Source organism: Phragmites australis, chromosome 7 (assembly GCF_958298935.1).
Source record: "Phragmites australis chromosome 7, lpPhrAust1.1, whole genome shotgun sequence".
In the NCBI taxonomy this organism is placed as follows: Eukaryota; Viridiplantae; Streptophyta; class Magnoliopsida; order Poales; family Poaceae; genus Phragmites; species Phragmites australis.
This window is the reverse complement of record NC_084927.1, coordinates 3,681,804-3,701,608: the sequence shown is the minus strand read 5'-3', so window position 1 is coordinate 3,701,608 and position 19,805 is coordinate 3,681,804. Positions and strand designations below refer to the sequence as shown.

Genomic DNA, 19,805 nt, shown 5'->3' with positions numbered 1-19,805 from the left:
TCTAAGCACATCAGTCATTTAAGATCCAGAAATATCTCATGAAGATATGTCCGCATTTATGAAAGTACTAGAGAAACATTCCAAGATTCGAGATCGTCCAACTCATATTCAGCTTAAAAAGGATTTGGTTGAGCATATTTGGCAAAAGTTTGAACAAAATTAAAATATTATGATTACTTTGAATGATGTAACTTCTTAACTTATATCTTTGATTACAGTACCATTTCGATGCTATCTATTCCTTTATATAATTTTCATTTGGTATGAACATTAAATATTAATATTTCTTTCATTATCGTATCTTTTGTCAATGTGTAGTTTTAATTGAAATAGATGTACCGGTATAGAACAATAAAAAAGCAACATAAGTGGATACATGAACCAAATGAAAGTTTTGATCACACTACATGCAACTATTAATTGCTTCATGACACCTAAGAAACATCACATAGACACTATGCATTGCAAGCTTGTTTCTAACATCAATGTCTTAATCTCTCTTTCTTCTTTAGATATAAGCTAAGACACTATGCATTGGGAGTGGCCTTAGAGTATATTATTAGTACAAGGATATGGATAGTTTAAGGGTATAACTGAAATCATGATTTTTTTTAGTGCCTGGGAACACCCGATGGCCGACGCTCTTACTGGATCCCCCAGTGATCATAAAGGTGTGTGTCCATAACAACCCAAGCAAACATAAGCCAAAACATCTCAATCTACAATAAATAGAAGAAATTATGAGTGTTTGACAGGATTTAAGGGCAATAAAACCTGTCGCATTACACATTTTTGTATAGGACAAGAATCCGATAATTTAAGGCTCGAGTTACTTGCGACAGAGCGACAACTCGTGTAGTCTTTTGAAGTTATGCTTATACAATTTGTGGTCAGCTTTTGCCATTCCTCATCGCTATTATTTTGGGTTTTCTGTTATTCGTTTATATTGTTCTTGATACGGCGCACGCTAATGCCGTATCTCACAATATTAGATCTGCACCCAAGGGATGCAATGTATAAACAAAGGTAACATGATCTAACAAGTGGTACAGAGAGCCTAACACATTCTATATATGTGTGTGATGACTTAATTTTGTTGCAACACCACGGAGAACATTCTGGCAAGAAGCAGAGTAGACAAAACATCATTAGGATGCACACAGCCAAATAGAGCAACCGTAAACAACATCCAAAAACACACGAATCAATCTCTAAAAAGAGGAAATAGATAGCAGAAGTAACTCTGGTGGATGTGAGATAGAACAACTATTTGACATTGATCTATTCATCTGGCCTAATCCTGGGTTCATCCGGCTGCAGCGGCGGTGAAGCTCCGTAAACACAACGAGATCAGAGGAAGCGTCATCCCTACAAGGTGAGTGAAGCTGCTGGGTGCCTTCTCCCAGGAGCGCCCACAGCAGCGATTCACGGCTTAACTCCCTTGTGCATCGAGAGAAACTTGGTGAAGGTGCTCTATCATAAGCCACAGGACGGTGATCAACTCACCACCATCGTTGAGCTTCTTGGCATGGGAGTCCCTGCTGCATCGGTTGGCTGCGTAGACCAAAATATCTGTCCAAACCTTCAGGAGCAGCTGCAACGACCTGCTTGTATCCCTATTGAGCAACTTTTTGGCGATGGAAGTTGCATAATAAAGACGAGGAGCTTCGAAGCTGAAGGATGGATCCTTTTCGCGTAGGATTCTGGCAAACTTCTGTACCAGTATCAGCCTTGAGTCAGAATTGGGGCCATCACGCAGGCGGAATAAATCCTTGAGCATAGTAAACAAGCCCCATCTGGGATGGGGAGTTGGGAGCTCAGCCTGGTCCCGTATTTCGACCAAGTTCTTGCATGTTTGCTGGTACAACCTATTTTGAGGAAGGCCTGGTAGCATGTATGGGCGCTCCACGAGGAGAAACATCATGTAGTTGGACATTGCCCTGACTGCCTTCACTTCTTCCATTTCATTTTTGACCGCACTGCAGGCGAGGAAAATCTCCGTGGCGATATGCCAGATGATGATGCCCTCCTGGAACTCAATTCCGATAAATTGACTGACATCTTGATACGATATTCCCTCAAATCCATCCTGATGGTCCAATCCTTCCTGAAGCTCGAATGCATCCTGACTCCACGTCTTCCGAAGTACGCCTAGCGCATTCAATCTCCGGACCCCCAACTTGTGCAATCGGTCTATATATTTGTTCACCTCCTTCTTGATCCCCTTTGAAATCTGGGTTTTCCCAGAATAGTGCTTTCTGTCCCACAACTCCTTGAATCCTAACATCTTAGCGAGCCTTCCAAGTAGAGGTCCACCCGGTTTATCACAAAGACTGCAAAAGTGCAACATATTGTATTGCCCCATTGTGCCGGACCACCTTCTCGCTGATCTACGACTGCTTCTTCCAGTGGTTGTCCTGATAAGCAAGCGAAGAGATACAAGTGCACGACGAAGCCGGTCCCACCTTCCATTGCACAAGAAGGTGTATCGAAGCCAGTCCCAGCTCGTGGCATACAAGAAAGCAAATGTCCAGGTCGACGCCAGTGCGTTCAGCAGAGATGTTGTCTCTAGGAGCAAGGCACCAACCAGCAGGACATATGTGACCAAAACATCAACTATGCTATGGCCATCTTTGCGTCTGAAGTAGAATAACAGGAGCGAGGCGACAACGGCGAGCGGTGAGAAGAGCCGGATGCAGTAGCCAAACCATGTGTGAATGACTGCCGCTTTGGTATACAGGATGTCATACATGAGGGAGAGCTCCATCTCCATCAACAACCACATATACCTAGCCCGTGGCCTCCCAAGCTTCTCGGAGGTATCATGGCCATCTGAGTCAATGTTGACCGAAGAATCAACAATGGCACGCTTGCAGATGTGGAATAACGTGTGAGCTCTCCGCAACTGGAATTCTTCTCTGTCCAACCCCTGATCCTGTGGGTGAAAGTGAGTATGTTTGGCGGGTGGTTGCTTCTTGAGAGAGCCCCGGATGCTATCCATGTTGCCACGCCTGAGCGCCCATGTCCTCTCGCCATACTTTACAACACCGACTGCGAACATCAAGATGGAGGCCAGCACAACCAAGGAGCCATTGCCGGCGATGTGCTTGTAGAGCACATAAGCAGTTCCGAGGACCTGCACGATGAGAGTCAGGAGGTGGCGCAGCCACAGCTCGTTGTCCTGGAGCGAATACGCCGTGATGTTGTCCGGGCCACCGAGGTGCAGGAGGAGGAAGGGTGCCCAGAATGCCACGAGTTGGTGCCTGTCTGCCGTGGCGCTGATGGACAGGTGCCCGATGGTATATATCGCGGTCGAGTCGGCCAGTTGGTAGGCAAGCCAGAGGAGGAGCTTCGGCACGGTGGAAGCTTCACCCCTTCGGATCCCCGCGAGGAGGAGCAGGACAACCTGAAGCGCGAGGCTCAAAAGCACCAGAATCTGGGTCGCCCAATGGTTCCAGAGGTCTAGCGGATTCACAGCCATTGCTCCTGCAATATTAATCCACCTGTTTGACGGAACCAACTTATTACTTATGTAAAGTTGTAAGCTGGAAGAAACTAAGCAACAACGGAGCACATAATTTCAAGATAACAAAACTGATTTTGCTCATGTAGATATGCGCGCACTCATGATTAATATATATTGATAATTAATGATCTAAATTTTGTTAAAGTTAATAAAAAGTATATATGCTTGTGGTGTAAAATATGCGGCTAAATTAAATGCCACGGATATACATACCGGGTAGTCAGGTAATTCAAGATCGTGTAGAGGAAGGGACGGCTGGCAGCGAGTAACTGAAGCCAGGAGCATGATGCCAGAGACTTCAGGATGAGTTCAGGCGACAGAACCAGTCCGGCAGGCCCAGCTCGCCGGCTGCTCGTCAAGAGGAGTGTGCGCGCTCGCTCTACTGCTCTAGTAGTAACATAAATATACATTAGTTTCAGACTGAAGACCGGAAAATACAAAAGAAGCGATACCATTATACAAGGCTACAAGCTACATCAATCATTGAAGCATTTGTTATTGTTGGTGCCATGTCAGCAAGCAAGATGCTTTCGATCAACCAACCTTGGATATTATATGTCGGACTCATCCTTTTGTGTTTGATCACTGTATATATCGTATCAGTTCCTTAAATTAATAGCTAATACAACCATATAATACCGGAATTAGAGTCTTACATAAGATATATAATACAGAGTTCATTACATAGCTTTACAAGTTTAAAATAATAGAGTTTCACAGCATAGCGGTGCGGATCTTGAGCCAAGAATTAAGGGGCTCAATCTCTTCTCCCTCTTTTTTTCTGTTCCTCCTCCTCTTCTTCTCTTATTCTTCCATACCAAAAATTGTACCAGGCCCCGCCCCGGTGGATCCACCGCCGCACAACGGAAACATAATGGTAACCTAAGGTCTACATGCAACTTGGGTGTCGATCAAACCATAATAGTTTATTCTTCTTCGTCATCGGCTTAGTTATTTTCTAGCACTTTATTTGAATTCAACGAAGCTAGGATCAATATATAACATAGTCAGTAAGTCCTACTTTCAAAGAATAATTAGATTTATAAGGGATAAACCAAAGTTGAGGCTATAGATCTTTTAGATTATGGCAGAAAGCCAGTGTTTTATGCAGCGGTTTAGTTTGTGAAGTCTAACTCAAAGCTTTTGGGGAAAGCAGTATTTATTTAAGATTATTAGGTTATTAGCCATGAGGGAGATCTATCCTATCCATCCCGTTAGTTCATAAGTTTTTTAGTTGGTGGACATCTAGCACTTCCAAAATACAGTCACACAATCCACTCATACATCAAAAAGATATGCACAGTATAGAGAGAATCATTATGACTGAGCAATATTATGTCCTTGTCCGTAGACGACACATATATGACTGAACCGTAGTATGTACGTCCTTGACCTAACCATACTATATCCTTGTCCGTGGACACAATATGACATTTGTTATGATCGTTGGTTTGGTTCGTGTCGCCACTGTACTTGAGGCTATGTCGGCACACAACTGAATTCCATCGCCAACCATTTTTTTTAAGATTTTTAGATTAAGGGATTTTATTGCATTAAGTAAATAAAAGTGTCCTGATCTCTACATATAATAATGTATATGACCATTCATTGCAAAAATCCAAAATTAGATAACATATATGAGCGTATTTACCGAAATAGACATTATATAGTTGTATTTACGAATTTAGCATCCGTATTTGGTACACGGTGTACCGAAAATCCATTTTTCCTGACAATTTTTTTTTGCGCGTGTTGCTATTTTATGTAATTGCCAAATTTGGTTGTGGCCGGCTGCGGTTTGATTCTGTCATTTGATACTGGCATGTTGTTATTTCATGTAATTGACAATTTTCAACTAAATTTGAAATTATTTGCTAATTTAACTATCATTTGATGCCAGTGTGTTGGAACTTCATGTAATTGGCAAATTTCAATAAAATTTAAAATTATTTGCCGGTGTGTTGTCATTTCATGTAATTGCCAACTTTCAACAAAATTTGAAATTATTTGCTAATTTAACTGTACATTTCAAAATGCGCAATTCACCTTGCATGTAGTCTATAAGGCGGTGGGTAGTCTTAACACTTAGGTATATGTTTGAACATGCACAACATTAACCCTTGTATCATTGATCATCTCAAGATGGCAGTGAAAAGTGATGACGTAAATTAGCGAAAGAATGCCAGTTGTGCCAGTCAAAGCTATCAGGGTAAGATGGTTGTCGTCTCCGAGGTGGTGGTTGGAAGTTATGAGGACAGGTATAATCAAATCCAACATCATCTTCACGGTCATCACTATCCTCCGGAGATAGAGGCCTCGGAGGGAGGGGTTGAGGTGGCATGAAATCGTCGTCGTCGTCATCTTGAGCTATCACGGTAGGAGCACGTCCTATTTTATTGTTGGTTCGGCACCATGTCGATGTGGTGTGTGAACGTCTTCTTGTAGTGTTCGTTGAACCTTCTCCTATATGGCTGCTAGAATGTCGAGGCATTGGTGGCATGAAATCATCGTCCTCATCGGCCTTGTTACTTTTCAGGTAGAATAGTAGAGGGTGCCCTTGTACCCCTTAGGTTCGCTGATCTTTGTCGTCTTCTACGCAAACCAGGTATCACACCCCTACCGAAGAGCATATGCATCACCAAGAAGTGTGGGATTTCTTTGTTGATCAACTCTGCGTCTTCCAGAAATGCCTAATGCGGATGAGGAGCATTCGAATCAATGACAATAAGATAAGTAGGGTGACCAAATAGAAAATAACGAACCTGTATATAGGATGCATACTGGTCGGGCAACATCGCCATTCTTCTATGCCTTATAGAGAAACCTAGCACAGAAGGATAGTCGGCTAGTTCGCATACCCTGAGGTATATTTGGCGGCGCTCGTGCAAGAGGGCCCTAAGATTGTCGGTTGTTACATGTAAGAGCGGAGCGGTCAACGCAGAACAAGGTGGTCTTGCATGCAAATTGGACACAGCTTGGATTAGGTTGCTCTCATTGAAGGGATCATCCTTCCCTCCATGCACAACCTGCAAGGAGGTATTTAGTGCTATATCGACCATTGTAGGTGTCCATGGATAGCTTGTATTAGAATATCCACCATATATGTATTGATCTTTGACTACAACGTTCTTGCTCTGTACCAAAGTACGAATATCTGATTATTTAATAAACATTAAACATGTATTAAATATCATAATTAATATGTATAAATGCTTAATAAGTAACTCATAATTAAGTTATGTGTCCTAATTATTTGACAAATATTATGTAAATTAAATGTAATTACTTTAAAACTACAGTGCATAAGACATAGTACATATGAGTACACAATATAGTGAATAACACATGTGTCAGTAACAAGTGCAAGTGCACCGAATAATTGCACTAGCTCATTAACGACGCCGCCGCCGTATGCAATCCCCAGGAGTGTAAGCGTCTAGCGGGTGTGTGGCCCTCATCCCAGCGGCCTGCGCTAGCCCCTGCCATGTGTGCCCTTACTCGTCATCATCATCGTCGTGCCGTGTTGCACCTCCACCGAACGTGTATCCAGAACCGCTAACTCGGCCATGCATGTACCATGATGTGGATCCTCACGCGGAAGTGTGGATGCCGGTAGTACGTGCTCCGATGGAGTCTGGATTGCCGAAATCTCATCGTGCTGGTACCACTGTGAACCCCCAGGTGCATGAGGATATTGGGGGTACTGGCTGCTTAGTAGCTCGGTGAAGCTGCACGCCTGCAATGCAGCAGCCCAGTCAAAATCTTGTTTGCCGCTACAGGTTGGCGTCTGCTACGTGCAGTCAATGACGTCCTCGTGATGAGTTGATACCACTGGTGGAGGTGTCTATGTAGTCTGAGGAGGTTGTGTCCATTGAGGGGGCTGGGAACCCAGTGTACACTACTGTGGGAGGCACGGGACGGGTCCATGCTGGTATGTCTTACCCTCTTGAACGTGGGGCACAACCACCTAAACCACAAAATGTGGATAACAAGCAAGACCCTCTCGTCCTCATGTAGTCCTGGAGAGGATTCCGATCCCTCCGCGTTGATGACCCACTTGCTTGCTCCGCCTGCGTATGTATTTCGTACCTCACTTCGGTTTGTATTTGATGAGGGTCATGTCAGTAATACGGATGTGTAACTAATGAAAATCTTTAGAAGTACATCATCACTTACCACCACATGAAGAAGATGGGCACGATCCTCGGGGAAGGGTCTGAGGGCCGGCGGTACTAGTCCTCTGAGTAAGGTGGCATGCGTGCGAGAACGGTACCAAAAAAGGTACTCCTAGTACGTGCCGTCGTCGTACTGTCTTGCAGGAACGACGACATCCACTACAGCTAACTCCGTCCACTTGTTTATGTGCTCTGCATTAATCTCAGACTAGTCATGCATTCCTGCGTTCCCCTGTGTGCTCCTCCTGTATGTAACATAAACAGTTATAATTTCATAACATGGATCACCTAACGTAATAATGGTACGTACAATAACACACTTACTCGTGCGCCTGACCAGCGTCTCGTGGGAGAGGTACTGGCACCAACTGTCAGTGACCGAACTGTCTCTGTACACGCTCAGGAGAATATACTTCCATATTGTTCATGTACAGCAAGAAACATCTGGTCATCCTCTCCTCGCGCTGCTACTCATCCTGGCTGCTGCTGCGCCTCCTCGCTGCTCCGCTACTGCTAAATGCTGAACATTGCTACTCCTCCTCTCCTTGCACTACTCCTCCTCACTGTGCTGCTACTGCGCTTCTGCTCAAGCCATTTTATAGGCTGCATGCAAGCGGCATGCAAACATGGACGAATAAAGTGAGCAGCGGAGCAGCAGCAGCCAGCCGAAAGAATAAAGCGAAAGCAAAGGAATAAAGCTAGTCGGCCAAAAGCATCGAATAAAGTCAAAAGCATAAAGCGATGTGACGTGACATGATGGCCAAAAGTAGACGGGACGGTGTGCCGAAAAAGGAATTTTTGGCACATCGTGTGCCGAATATGGCACTCTTCCCTGTATTCGGCACACGGTGTGCCGAATACAGGTGATTTTCGGCACACGGTGTGCCGAATACGGGCAACAGTGCCGTATTCGGCACACGGTGTGCCGAAAATGCCTTTTTCGGTACACCATGTACTGAAAATGGATTTTCAATGCACCGTGTGCCGAATACGGATGCAAAATTTGTAAATACGACTATATGTTGGCTATTTCGGTAAATACACTCATATATGTTTTCTAATTTTGGATTTTTGCCGACCATTAATTATTACAAAAGTGCATGCTCAGGTAAAGGCTTCGCTAGCCCATGAACCAACTGATGACAATAAGGAAAGGGAAATATAAACCAACAGACATATGCATCTCAAACATTCAATTTATTACTAAACCACCACCTGAACTTGGCGAAGATGTCCATCGTGGTGGTCTCCAAACGACGACTTGCCTCCCTCATTCTGTCCCGGCCTTCCCCTTTCTGGAAAAGCGCCCAGAGCCGTATCCAGTACGTGCTCCTGAATATGACCTACATGAAAGTTTGTTTTGGTACCTTGTTAAACACCAATTCATTTCGGCTGAGCTATATAGACCAGCAAACAGCAGTAGCTCCAACCAAAATTTGTTTCTTTAGCCCTTTCTCTGTTCCCCCGCGCCAAGAACTAAACATGTTAATGACATTGTTTGGAGGTTGTAGACCAAAAAAAACTTTAATGATTCTCCATACAAACTTTGCAAAAAAACAATAAAAGAAAAGGTGTTGTATCGTCTCATTGCAATTACAGAAACATCATTTTTTTTATTTCCATGCCAATTTCTCTTGATTAAATTATCTTTTGTAAGAATGACCCTCCTAAGGATAAACCATATGAAGATCTTAATCTTTAAAGGAAGGCACAAGATCCATAGCAAGCTGTTGTTCGGTGTAATTTCATCATTTAGTATGGCCTTGTACATTGTTTGAACCAAAAATTGTCCACTCTGGTGTAGAGACTAGCTAAAGCTATCCGGTTCATTGTCTAACTCAATATTTCCAATCCTAGCTATCAAACAATTCCATGCTTCCAATCTATTACGTACCCACTAAGTATCGGCGAAAGGGAACATTAATCGGTTCATAGCTTAGGACATCAGCCGTAGTAGCATTTTTTCTGGTGACAACATTATATAAGATGGGAAATTGCTCACTCAAAGTTGTAGAACCTAACTATTTATCCTCCCAAAAACAGATCTATGTTCCATTATATAATGTAAGCTTTCCATAGGAAAGGAACATATATTTGACATTCATTAATCTAAACCCAGAATTGTGAATCACCTGGTTTTTTCTCCTTTTGAGTTATCGTTTTATTACCTAGATATTTCTTTCTAAGCAATCGTTGTCATTGCCCATCCTCATTTATCAGCTTGAATAACCACTTACTTAATAGACACTTATTTTGGATTCCTAGATCTTAGATTCCCAAGCCTCCTTGTTCCTTTGTCTACACAAAATGTTCTATTTCGTTAATATATACTTTTTCTTATGATTATCCCCTTGCCAGAAGAACCTGGAATGGTAGAAGTTTAATTTCTTGAGAACCTTTTTGGTACTTTAGAAAAAGATAACATAAATATAGCCAGACCGTTAAGAACATAATTAATCAATACTAGCCTTCCACCATAGCTAGGATAAATACTTGCCCTTCTAACTACTCAATTTCTTTTCGAAACGGTCTTCTATTACTTTCCGATCTTTGTTTCTAATCTTCCTATAATATATTGGTATTCCCAAGTACCTAAAAGGATAGTCCCCCATTCCACAACCAAACAACTGGGCATACTTATCTTCATAGTTTTTTGCCTCTTAATAATAGAATAATTCATTTTTATAAAAGTTGATCTTAAAATCAGACAATTGCTAAAAACACATACATATGTACTTCCAAGGTTGCAATCAGTCGATGCTTCATATTATTTGAGACCAAGGATGCGACGGCAGGAGATGGATGACAATGACACTACAGCCAATAACCAGTGGTGGCGGAAGGGACTGGATTGGCTCCGGTAGATATCCTCTTGATCGATGGCACCAATGGAGCAGACGCCATCTAGGGTCTGCTTGGTCGCCAACAGGCTGTAGTCCATCCAATGGAGATTAAGGATCTTGTGTCTATCTAAGATTATGGGATGCGGGGATTAAGAGCTGGATATTTTATTTTTCTGTGAGAACTTTTAGGCTATTTTATTCTTTCTATTATGGTCAGATGATTAATTATCTGTTTTTATTACTTCTTCTATCTTAAACTAGATGACGTTTAGAGTAGTGCGCAAGTATTAAGGTGATCAATAAAATGACCATCTTACCTTTTTTTAATACTATTTATTGTGTGGAAGATGAGATTTGTATTGAAAATGAAGTTACTTAATGGAGAAGATAAGACTGAAAAATTTGAGCTAAAGTTACCTCAAAATTATAGAACGTCACGTACTTTGAACATTGTAAAAGAGACTAAAAAATCATCTATTTTGAGACAGAGGTAGTGTTAAATACATATATGATGTTGCGCTCTTTCGTTATTAAGGATTATTCACTATTCTGGCCAGACAGAACTTGTATATATGACCATTAATACTTTAATGATGACAGTTGATCAATAGTATGTGATTCTTATTAAAGTTTTGGCAACTATATTTCGATCATTTTTAGCAAACAAATTAATCTACCATCGCTAATAAGTAATATTCTAGTGATAAATCCGATTCATGTTCAAATCGGAATCCAGGTCAATACATATGGATATTGGTGTGTTTTAACCATCCCATATAATCTACTTACATGAAAAATAATCCTATGAGACTTGCCTAATGTATTTAGAGGATAGACTCTATTTATGGTGTGATACGTGGTATTTTATTTTCTTCCTTCTCTCACCTATGATTTCCTTTCACTCACCCATGACTTTTATGGTAACTTACACCATGTGTAAGCGCCAAGAGTTGCGTCTCAGACCAGGTGTCTTTAGATTATTTTCTCAAATAAGATCTAGCCTTCAAATGAATATGTCCAGATCTTATAGTATTATTTTTTATAAATAAGGTCTAGCCTCTAAATGTATAATATTAGATCTCGTAGGATTATTTTTTCTCTATTCACGGTGTAACACGTGATATTTTATTTCCCCACTTACACCCCTATCTTTCTTGGTTGGCATTGTCAGGCTGGATACTAGATTAAATCAGATCTCAGTGAGTTATATATTACTCACCGCCACACTGGATTTGGCATGCTGCAGGCACGTGTTTGAGACTGTATTTATCTACCAAATCTCCTGACTCCAAATGTATATACTACTGTGAAGGTACCTAACGACGAGTCCTTACATTCAGAAAAATGACAAGTTGGTTTTTAAAGACGCAAGCACGTACTTACGCTCACATGTACTTGCTGCCTTGGTATTATTGCACAGAGCACATGCGAGTGAGATTCCTAGGCAACTGTCTTGTTAATTTCTTGTTTGTTTGGCTACTTGTTGAAATTTGAAACTCGATAGCCAGTTCGTATTCCTTGTCGATTAGCATGCATGCTACTTCAGGAGCCAACTACTCCGATCCATGTTCAAGGATACTTACCACAAACACCATTACAGCACTGCTTGTTAGCAAGAGCGAGCTACCAGAAAATCCTACGAGACTTTTTTTTTATTTTAGCAGAAGTATCATCAAGATCGATAAATCAAACACAAAGTCAACATACGAGATGTGATGTTTTTTTAATGAGGTTCGGCTCTCTCCATATTATGTTTCCATCGATCTGCAGTTACAACAGTGGTGCCTTCTATTTAAGAGCCTAGAAAGAGGAGTCCGATTACAACTTTATTCCTCGTTCTACCCAATTATAACTCAAGTATATCTGTAACCGATCCCGTACATATTCGACACATATCCCAACAAACTTTACCTTGGACGAATATGCACGACAAACTTGAAGTTATCATGTACGAACCTCCGTGTACCCAGACTTGAGTCATCCATCTCTTCTGCTCATACCAAACAACCCAACGAGGATGCCTCGCTGCCAGGTACGAATTCCGCAAAATTTGCAGCTCCCACCTCCATGACTTCACTTTTCAGCTTATATATACTGATGAGCTCCCATCTTCTCACCTATCATCACAGTCTTGTCATCGTGCATCACCTTCAAGGTCTTCTTATTTGCCACCGCCTGATAACCTACCTTCTTCATGCAGAATTCCAAGAGAGATCAGATTCCTCCTAACTCCCGACACATGCCGCATATCTTCAAGTAGTACTTCTTATCCATCATACATATTCAGCTTGATATTGCCAACTCTCATGACACGTTAACCCGTGTCATCTCCCAAGTGAGCAATACCAAAGTCACATTCAGAGTATGAAGAGAACCACTCATTCTTAGATGTTGCATGATATGAACTTACCGAATCTAACAGCAACGCTTCACCACAAGACTTTTCACTCAATAGTACGAGAATAAGATCAGCATCGTTCTCTGAGTCATCTTTCTTGAAAACCATAACATTTACCACGTAATTCTTCAGTTTTAAATAATCTCTCTTCACATGTCCCTAATCCTTACATTTATAGCACTATGACCACTTCTTTTTCTTCCTCCTTTGTTCACGAGGAAACAAGTTGCATATATATAGTGCGATAATATGAGCGTTAACACAATCCCACATATAAAATAGCAAAACAGGACATGGTGGATAAACATGATCTCACTAGAAAGAGCCAACAGAACATAAACCAGGAGATCATTTACCATGTTTAGATAAAGAACTGAACAGTAAGAAGTTAAGACAACTATTGCTCTCAGAGGATTCTTAACAGCTGGCCCCAGAACAAATAAAGTTCTGCCCCCTAACTATCCATAAGACACATCATAAATTGAACTAGAAACTGAGATCACACCTAGATGCTGACCCTGAAAATGATTATCTGATTTTATCAAATCTTCTTGGACATTATTACTGAGCAGGTTATCACTTACTGAAAAGAAGAGTGCAAACTCCTTCAGAAACTGAAAGTGACAAAGCAGCAGATCAACCATCACATTCTACTGCTCTATTTAGATACCAATCAAGGAGTACAACAGCATATGTCCAGGGATCACAACAAACCGGCAAAGTGCTGAAAACAAAACAGTCCCAAGCATGGTATACAGAAACTGAATAAAGAGGGACAAAACACAATATTCAGTATTGCCTATGCCGATCAAAATTCAGAGAATCACAAAGGTCAACACCTATTGTACTCAAATAACTAGCCAAATTTCAGTGTATTGGATTATGACAGAGCATTTTTCTTTCTTCACCAAGCCGTCCAGAATAACAGAGAGATGTAAAGGAGTGAACCTAAATACTCACAATGTAATTCGGCTAAAAGCAAAATCAATCGAGGCAAGGCACGGCTCACTGGTAAATGATCTTCACCAAGATTTAGGGCAATAACTGAACTGGACTAGCAGTGGAGGGAGAGAGGGAGGGGGAAGGGGCCGGCGAGCTCCACATCAGTGTGGGGGAGATCATGTTGCGCTCGGCTCGGTTGGAGGGCGGTGGCGAGGTGAATGGCGCCGAGGTGGATGGAGAATAGCGAGGTGGATGGTGGCAACGAGTGGAGGAAGGTGATGGCGCCTGGCTCCTAGAACGGCGCAGCGGAGAGGGCGTGGTGGGTGGGGACGGCGACGGGCTCGGCGGTGATGGTGATGGGCTCAACGGCGATTGTGACGGGCTCGGGGACGAGGATGCTGAAGTTAGGGTTAGGACTTAGAAAAAATGAAACGGGGAGGCAACCTATATATAGTTAACTAATGATAAGTGACGGGTGAACACTACCCCCGTCACTTATTATTTATACCCGTCACTTATAACATATCATAGGTGACGAGTGAACATTATCACCCGTCACCTATGACTTATCAGTGACCGGTGAAGAAGATCATAGGTGACGGGTGAACACTATCACCCGTCACCTATAACTTTTCTTCCATGTTCAAATTCATTACTTTTTATATGGAATTTGACTTTTTTATGTAATTTGATATTAATATTACAAATTTAACATTAATATTACAAATTTGACATTAATATTTCAAATTTGACATTAATATTACAAATTTAACATTAATATTAAAAATTCAAATTTGACATTAATATTACAAATTCGAATTTGATATTAATATTACAAATTTGATATTAATATTAAAAAATCAAATTTGACATTAATATTACAAATTCAAATAACTTGAAACCTAAAATTCAAATTTGACATTAATATTACAAAGTTGACACTGAAATTCAAATTCGCTGTAGCAGGTGGGAGAGGGAAATGACTTGGGCAGAGGAGGGCGCGCGGGGGCTGAAATATATACATAAAGGTCATCGGTGGACATCTTCCCCGCTGAAATGCCTCGGAGGTAACGTTTTCTCCCTTGTGCAATCGAACTGTTTGTCCATGTTTCGGTATGGGTGCTTTCTGGGAAGAAAACATCGATGCTGCATATACACTATTTTCTTTGAGTTGTTCAACCTCAAACTGCATGTGTCATCTAAGCAATGGGGGCAAACTTCACCTTTTCTTTTGCTCTGACCTGACAAGTTACGAAGTGCTGGCAGATCATTGATGGTGACGAACAACATGGCGTGCAAGGTAAAGTACTCTTGCTTGTACTGATCCCAAACCTCGACGCCTTCCGACCAGAGTTTCTTAAGATCATCGACTAAAGGCCTGAGGCACACATCGATATCATTGCCAGGTTGTTTCGATCCTGATATCAAGATCGACAACATAATGTATTTCCGCTTGTTACAAAGCGAGGGTGAAAAGTTGTAGATCGACAATACAACAGGCCACGCGGCTTATGAACCGGCAATGATGCCCATGAGGAACTGGCAGTGATGGACCGGCATAAAAGGCTGGTTATGTAGTAGTGGTGCTATGTGAGGTACTCATGTTACCGAATGGATTCATGCCATCTATGCTCATAACAAACTTAACATTTCTCAATTCTTCAGCGAACCAACCAAATGTGGAATCAACGATTTTTCACTGAGCGGAATCCTCCGGGTGCCGTATCATTGTGTTGTTCTTACGACCCTCTTTATACCAACGCACCAATTGGGCTTCCTTTCTGTTGGCAAACAGACACTTTAGACGGGGAATTATAGGAAAATACCACACCACCTTTCTAGGAGGCTCTTTACTTTTCTTGCCTCCATCCCCGTCACCACCGTCATTTCTACGCGTATATCGATGGGTTCCACAAATAGGGTATTGATACAGCTTTGCATACTCTCCACGAAACAAGATACAATCCTGCTTACATGTATGTATTTTTTCTATTTCCAATCCTAAATGAAAAATTATCTTCTTTGCGTCATAGACGCCCTCAAGCACCAATTTTCCCTCCGGTAGCACGTCCCTTAGCAGATCCAGCAATACTTTGAAACTCTTGTCAGTCCAACTATGAGTTGCCTTCAGCTGTAGAAGCTTTAGATTCCCAAATATCCGCGTATACTTCTCCTTACAATTGGGATAAATGGGCGTCTTGGAATCCCGTACAAATTCCTGAAATTTAGCAAACTCACCATTTGTATACTCATCATGCCGCTAGACATCCCGCACCATCTAGTCCACATTCTCCACAAAATTCTCAAGATCATTATCATTGAAACCTAATATGTCCTCATCCCTAAGATTATGATCCATTTCACCAGGTATAAGTCCTTGATCCACACTGTCGGTATGAAGGGCCCGATCCATCTCTCCCTCGTTGGCCTTCCTCGCCATGTTTGTTCCAATATGTATAATTCTATTTAAATCCACGCATGACCAAGTGTGCATGGATATTATCTAATTTTGGGAACTTCTTATCATTCCTGCAGTTGTGACATGGACAATACATTGTTGTTTTACCACGATCTTTCATATCCGCCAAGGCAGCACTTATGAAATGCTTTACCCCGCTCAGGTACTCCGGACAAGTTCAGATCTCAAGATACATCCAACTTCTATCCGTCATCTACAATTAATGTAAAAACATTCATTATTCATTAACAATTACCTTAATTTCGTGGTTAAACATGCGATTAAAAATTTCATACAAATACACTAGATCTGTGGCATCTCGCGGTAGATCAGGCAAACCTAGTATCAAATCTAACATAAATACAACTCATTTGTACTAAGATTTTGGATAAAGATGCAAAATGGCCGATTACAACTCAAAGCACAACAAATATATCAAATAAGGATTAGAGGAGGAGGAAAGAGGGAGATACAAACCTTCAAAGATCTAGCACCAATTCAAACTTCAAATCAACAAGATATTAGAAAATCTCTAGCGGAGCTGGTGAAAATCGCCAGCATTGTGCGGGCAGCACAGTGCAGTAACTCTTCGCCCGCACAATAACTGGCGAGCTCTTAAAACAGATCCAAGTAATAAGTGACGGGTGATAAGATTACCCGTCACTTATTACTTGTCATTTGTTACTTGTCATATTACGACCCGTCACTTATGATTGGTCCAAAGAGACCTATCACCTATGCCAAGTCATAAGTGGCGGGTCATGACACGACCTGTCACTTATGACTGGTGCAGGGAGACCCGTCACTTATGACTAGGTCATAAGTGACGGTTATAGTAATTACTCGTCACTTATGTGATAAAATGACGGGTAGTATTATGACCCGTCACTTATTACTTGATATCTGTGACGGGTCTATACTCGGTCCCGACTCGAGGAGATATAAGTGACGGGTTGTGTAATGACTAGTCACTAAATTATGTCTCTTTTATCCATTTTTCATATAGTATTTACACATATTGTAATACGGAGTATTATGATTTCACCAACATATTGTGGATGTTCTTCAATGTATTGCACATATACAAAATACGGAGTACTATGATTTCGGCTAGGTTTTGGCTCCTACAATTCGTCTATCATGTATGACCTCGAAGCCAAGTAGATGAATTGTTCGTTGCACCCTGGTCTGTTTGTTCTAACTTGTACACAGGATATTGTCTATTTGATCTAGAGAAGAAGTTCACTTTACTCTTCTAAAGTTTGCTCGTAGTCCAATTAGCCCATAAATTTTTTTTTTTGGTTTGCTTAATCCTTGGTTTGCCTAAAGCAAGTTACTATTCACATGTTGATGGTTTTGGATCCCCATTTTGTCCCAGTAGACTCTTTTCTGATAATAACTTTTTTAGAAGTTGTCAGCTAAAAAGTTAAAAATTTATTGTAAAAATTAACAGCTAAAATTCAAAAACAGTTTTTAAAAAAATCAAAAATATAATTTTTAAAAAACCAAAAATAGAAGCAGCAAACAAACAAACCTTAATTAAACATGCACCATGACGTCATTTAATTAAACATGCAGCTGCGGTTGTCCTCTATGGCTCTTGTAAAAGTGTAGCCTGTGGAATGTTCTTGTTCTATGTATGACATAACCACTTTATTGATTTTAGAGAACCTGATGACCTGCATGTACGAATTTGACATTCCATAAAATTTACTACAAGGATATGGCACTAGAGTATTATTAGTACAATGATATGGATAGTTTAAGGGTATAACTGAAATCATGAATTTTTTTTGAGTGCCTGGGAATACCCGGTCGACGCTCTTACTGGATCCGCCAGTGATCTTAAAGATGTGAGTCCATAACAACCCAAGTAAACACAAGCCAAAACATTTAATCTACAATAAGTAGAAGAAATTATGAGTGTTTGACAGGATTTAAGGGCAATAAAACCTGTCGCATTAGACATTTTTGTATAGGACAATAATCCGATAATTTAGGGCTCGAGTTATGTAATACTGAATTTATTGTCCGGCTTCATCGTCGGTAAAGACAAGTGCCCGGCTTCATCGTCGGTAAAAGCAAGTGAATGTATTGTATGACTATGCTTTAATCTATTATTGGGTTGCCTATATTCTTTAATTACAATGCATTCATCTAATCTGAATGACTGATTATGAGCTGGTTACTATGTTGTTTACTCTTCCAGAAGTTTACTCGATAATTGATTTATGAAGTGCAGTAAGCGCGATATGCCATTCTGCAGTTGTTCATTATTGTTGTATGCAATGTTTTTTTAAGTCTCAAGCATATTCCGGGAGTTATGTTGGTTATGCTTGAAGCACGTCATACTTATACATCTCATGCATTGGAAGTTTGTCGTCGTCTTCTGGCCGCGACCGTACCGGTACAGCACCGTATGTTACCCGAGGAGGGGTACGGTACACACCCTTACGTTACCCGATGAGGGGTAAGGGTGAGGAGAGCATGTCATGTGCATGGTTATGTCTTCTTATGAAATTCAATGGGTTATTCACATCAAATCTTATTTCCTTTAGTTAGCTTGTATATAGTTATATATGCGGTTCCGAAGGCTTATACCAACCGAATGTTAAAATGATTAATGTTACCGTTAGACTTGCTTAGTTATAATTGTTTCTCCTAGTGTTGGCAGTCTGTTTCATTACTAGTTTCTATTTAAAATTGTAAGCACATTCAACTGTGGCTAAATAGCTTTTTGTTAAAGTACCTTTCACTTGTTGAGATTTTCGAATCTCACCCGTGCTTTCTTTCCAGGTTCCTTTTGAGGTGTCAATCGCTTGCGGGATGGGTAGCTACACGTCGTCTGCGTGTTCACCTTCCCTCTTGGGCTAAACTTGATGTCCTGTTAGATTTTGTCTTTTGCCCTGTAATGTATATAGTAAGTTTGATGGTGGTTCAGTTGTTTGGTTGAGGCTTGCACCTCGTTTACTAGGATCTTTATTTTGCTAGTGTGATATTTTTTATCTGTTCTGTCTGGTTTGTTGTTGCCTGTTGTACCTCCACTTTCAGGGGAGGTGCTGCCGAAATTTTTTCTTAGCTTTCGGCAAATTTGTAGGTTGGTCTAAGTGACCTTCCGGACTTGTTTTGGTCCCCGAGGTGTTACAAGTTACTTGCGGAAGTTCTGCTTATACAATTTAGGGCTTGATTTATATTGTTCTTGATACGGCGCACTCTAGTGCCATATTTCACAATATTAGATCTAGATCCAAGGGATGCAATGTTTAAACAGAGGTATCATGATGTAACAAGTGGTACAGTCGTACAGAGAGCCTAACACATTCTATATATGTGTGTGATGACTTAATCTTGTTGCAACACAACGGACAACATTCTGGCAAGAGGCAAAATGAGAACTGAGAGGACTTAGCGTTGGTTCTACAGCAAGAAACACAAGTACATCAATGGATGTGAGATGGAACAA

General features: G+C 41.1%; 1 protein-coding gene across 1 annotated transcript; it reads right to left on the bottom strand.

The window, feature by feature from the left end:
- Window positions 1–1,134: 1,134 nt before the first annotated feature.
- Window positions 1,135–3,481, bottom strand: LOC133923410 (uncharacterized). Its single transcript, XM_062368721.1, has one exon. The coding sequence runs from the start codon at window positions 3,479–3,481 to the stop codon at window positions 1,433–1,435; it is 2,049 nt and encodes a 682-aa protein (XP_062224705.1). The 3' UTR covers window positions 1,135–1,432.
- Window positions 3,482–19,805: the final 16,324 nt, after the last annotated feature.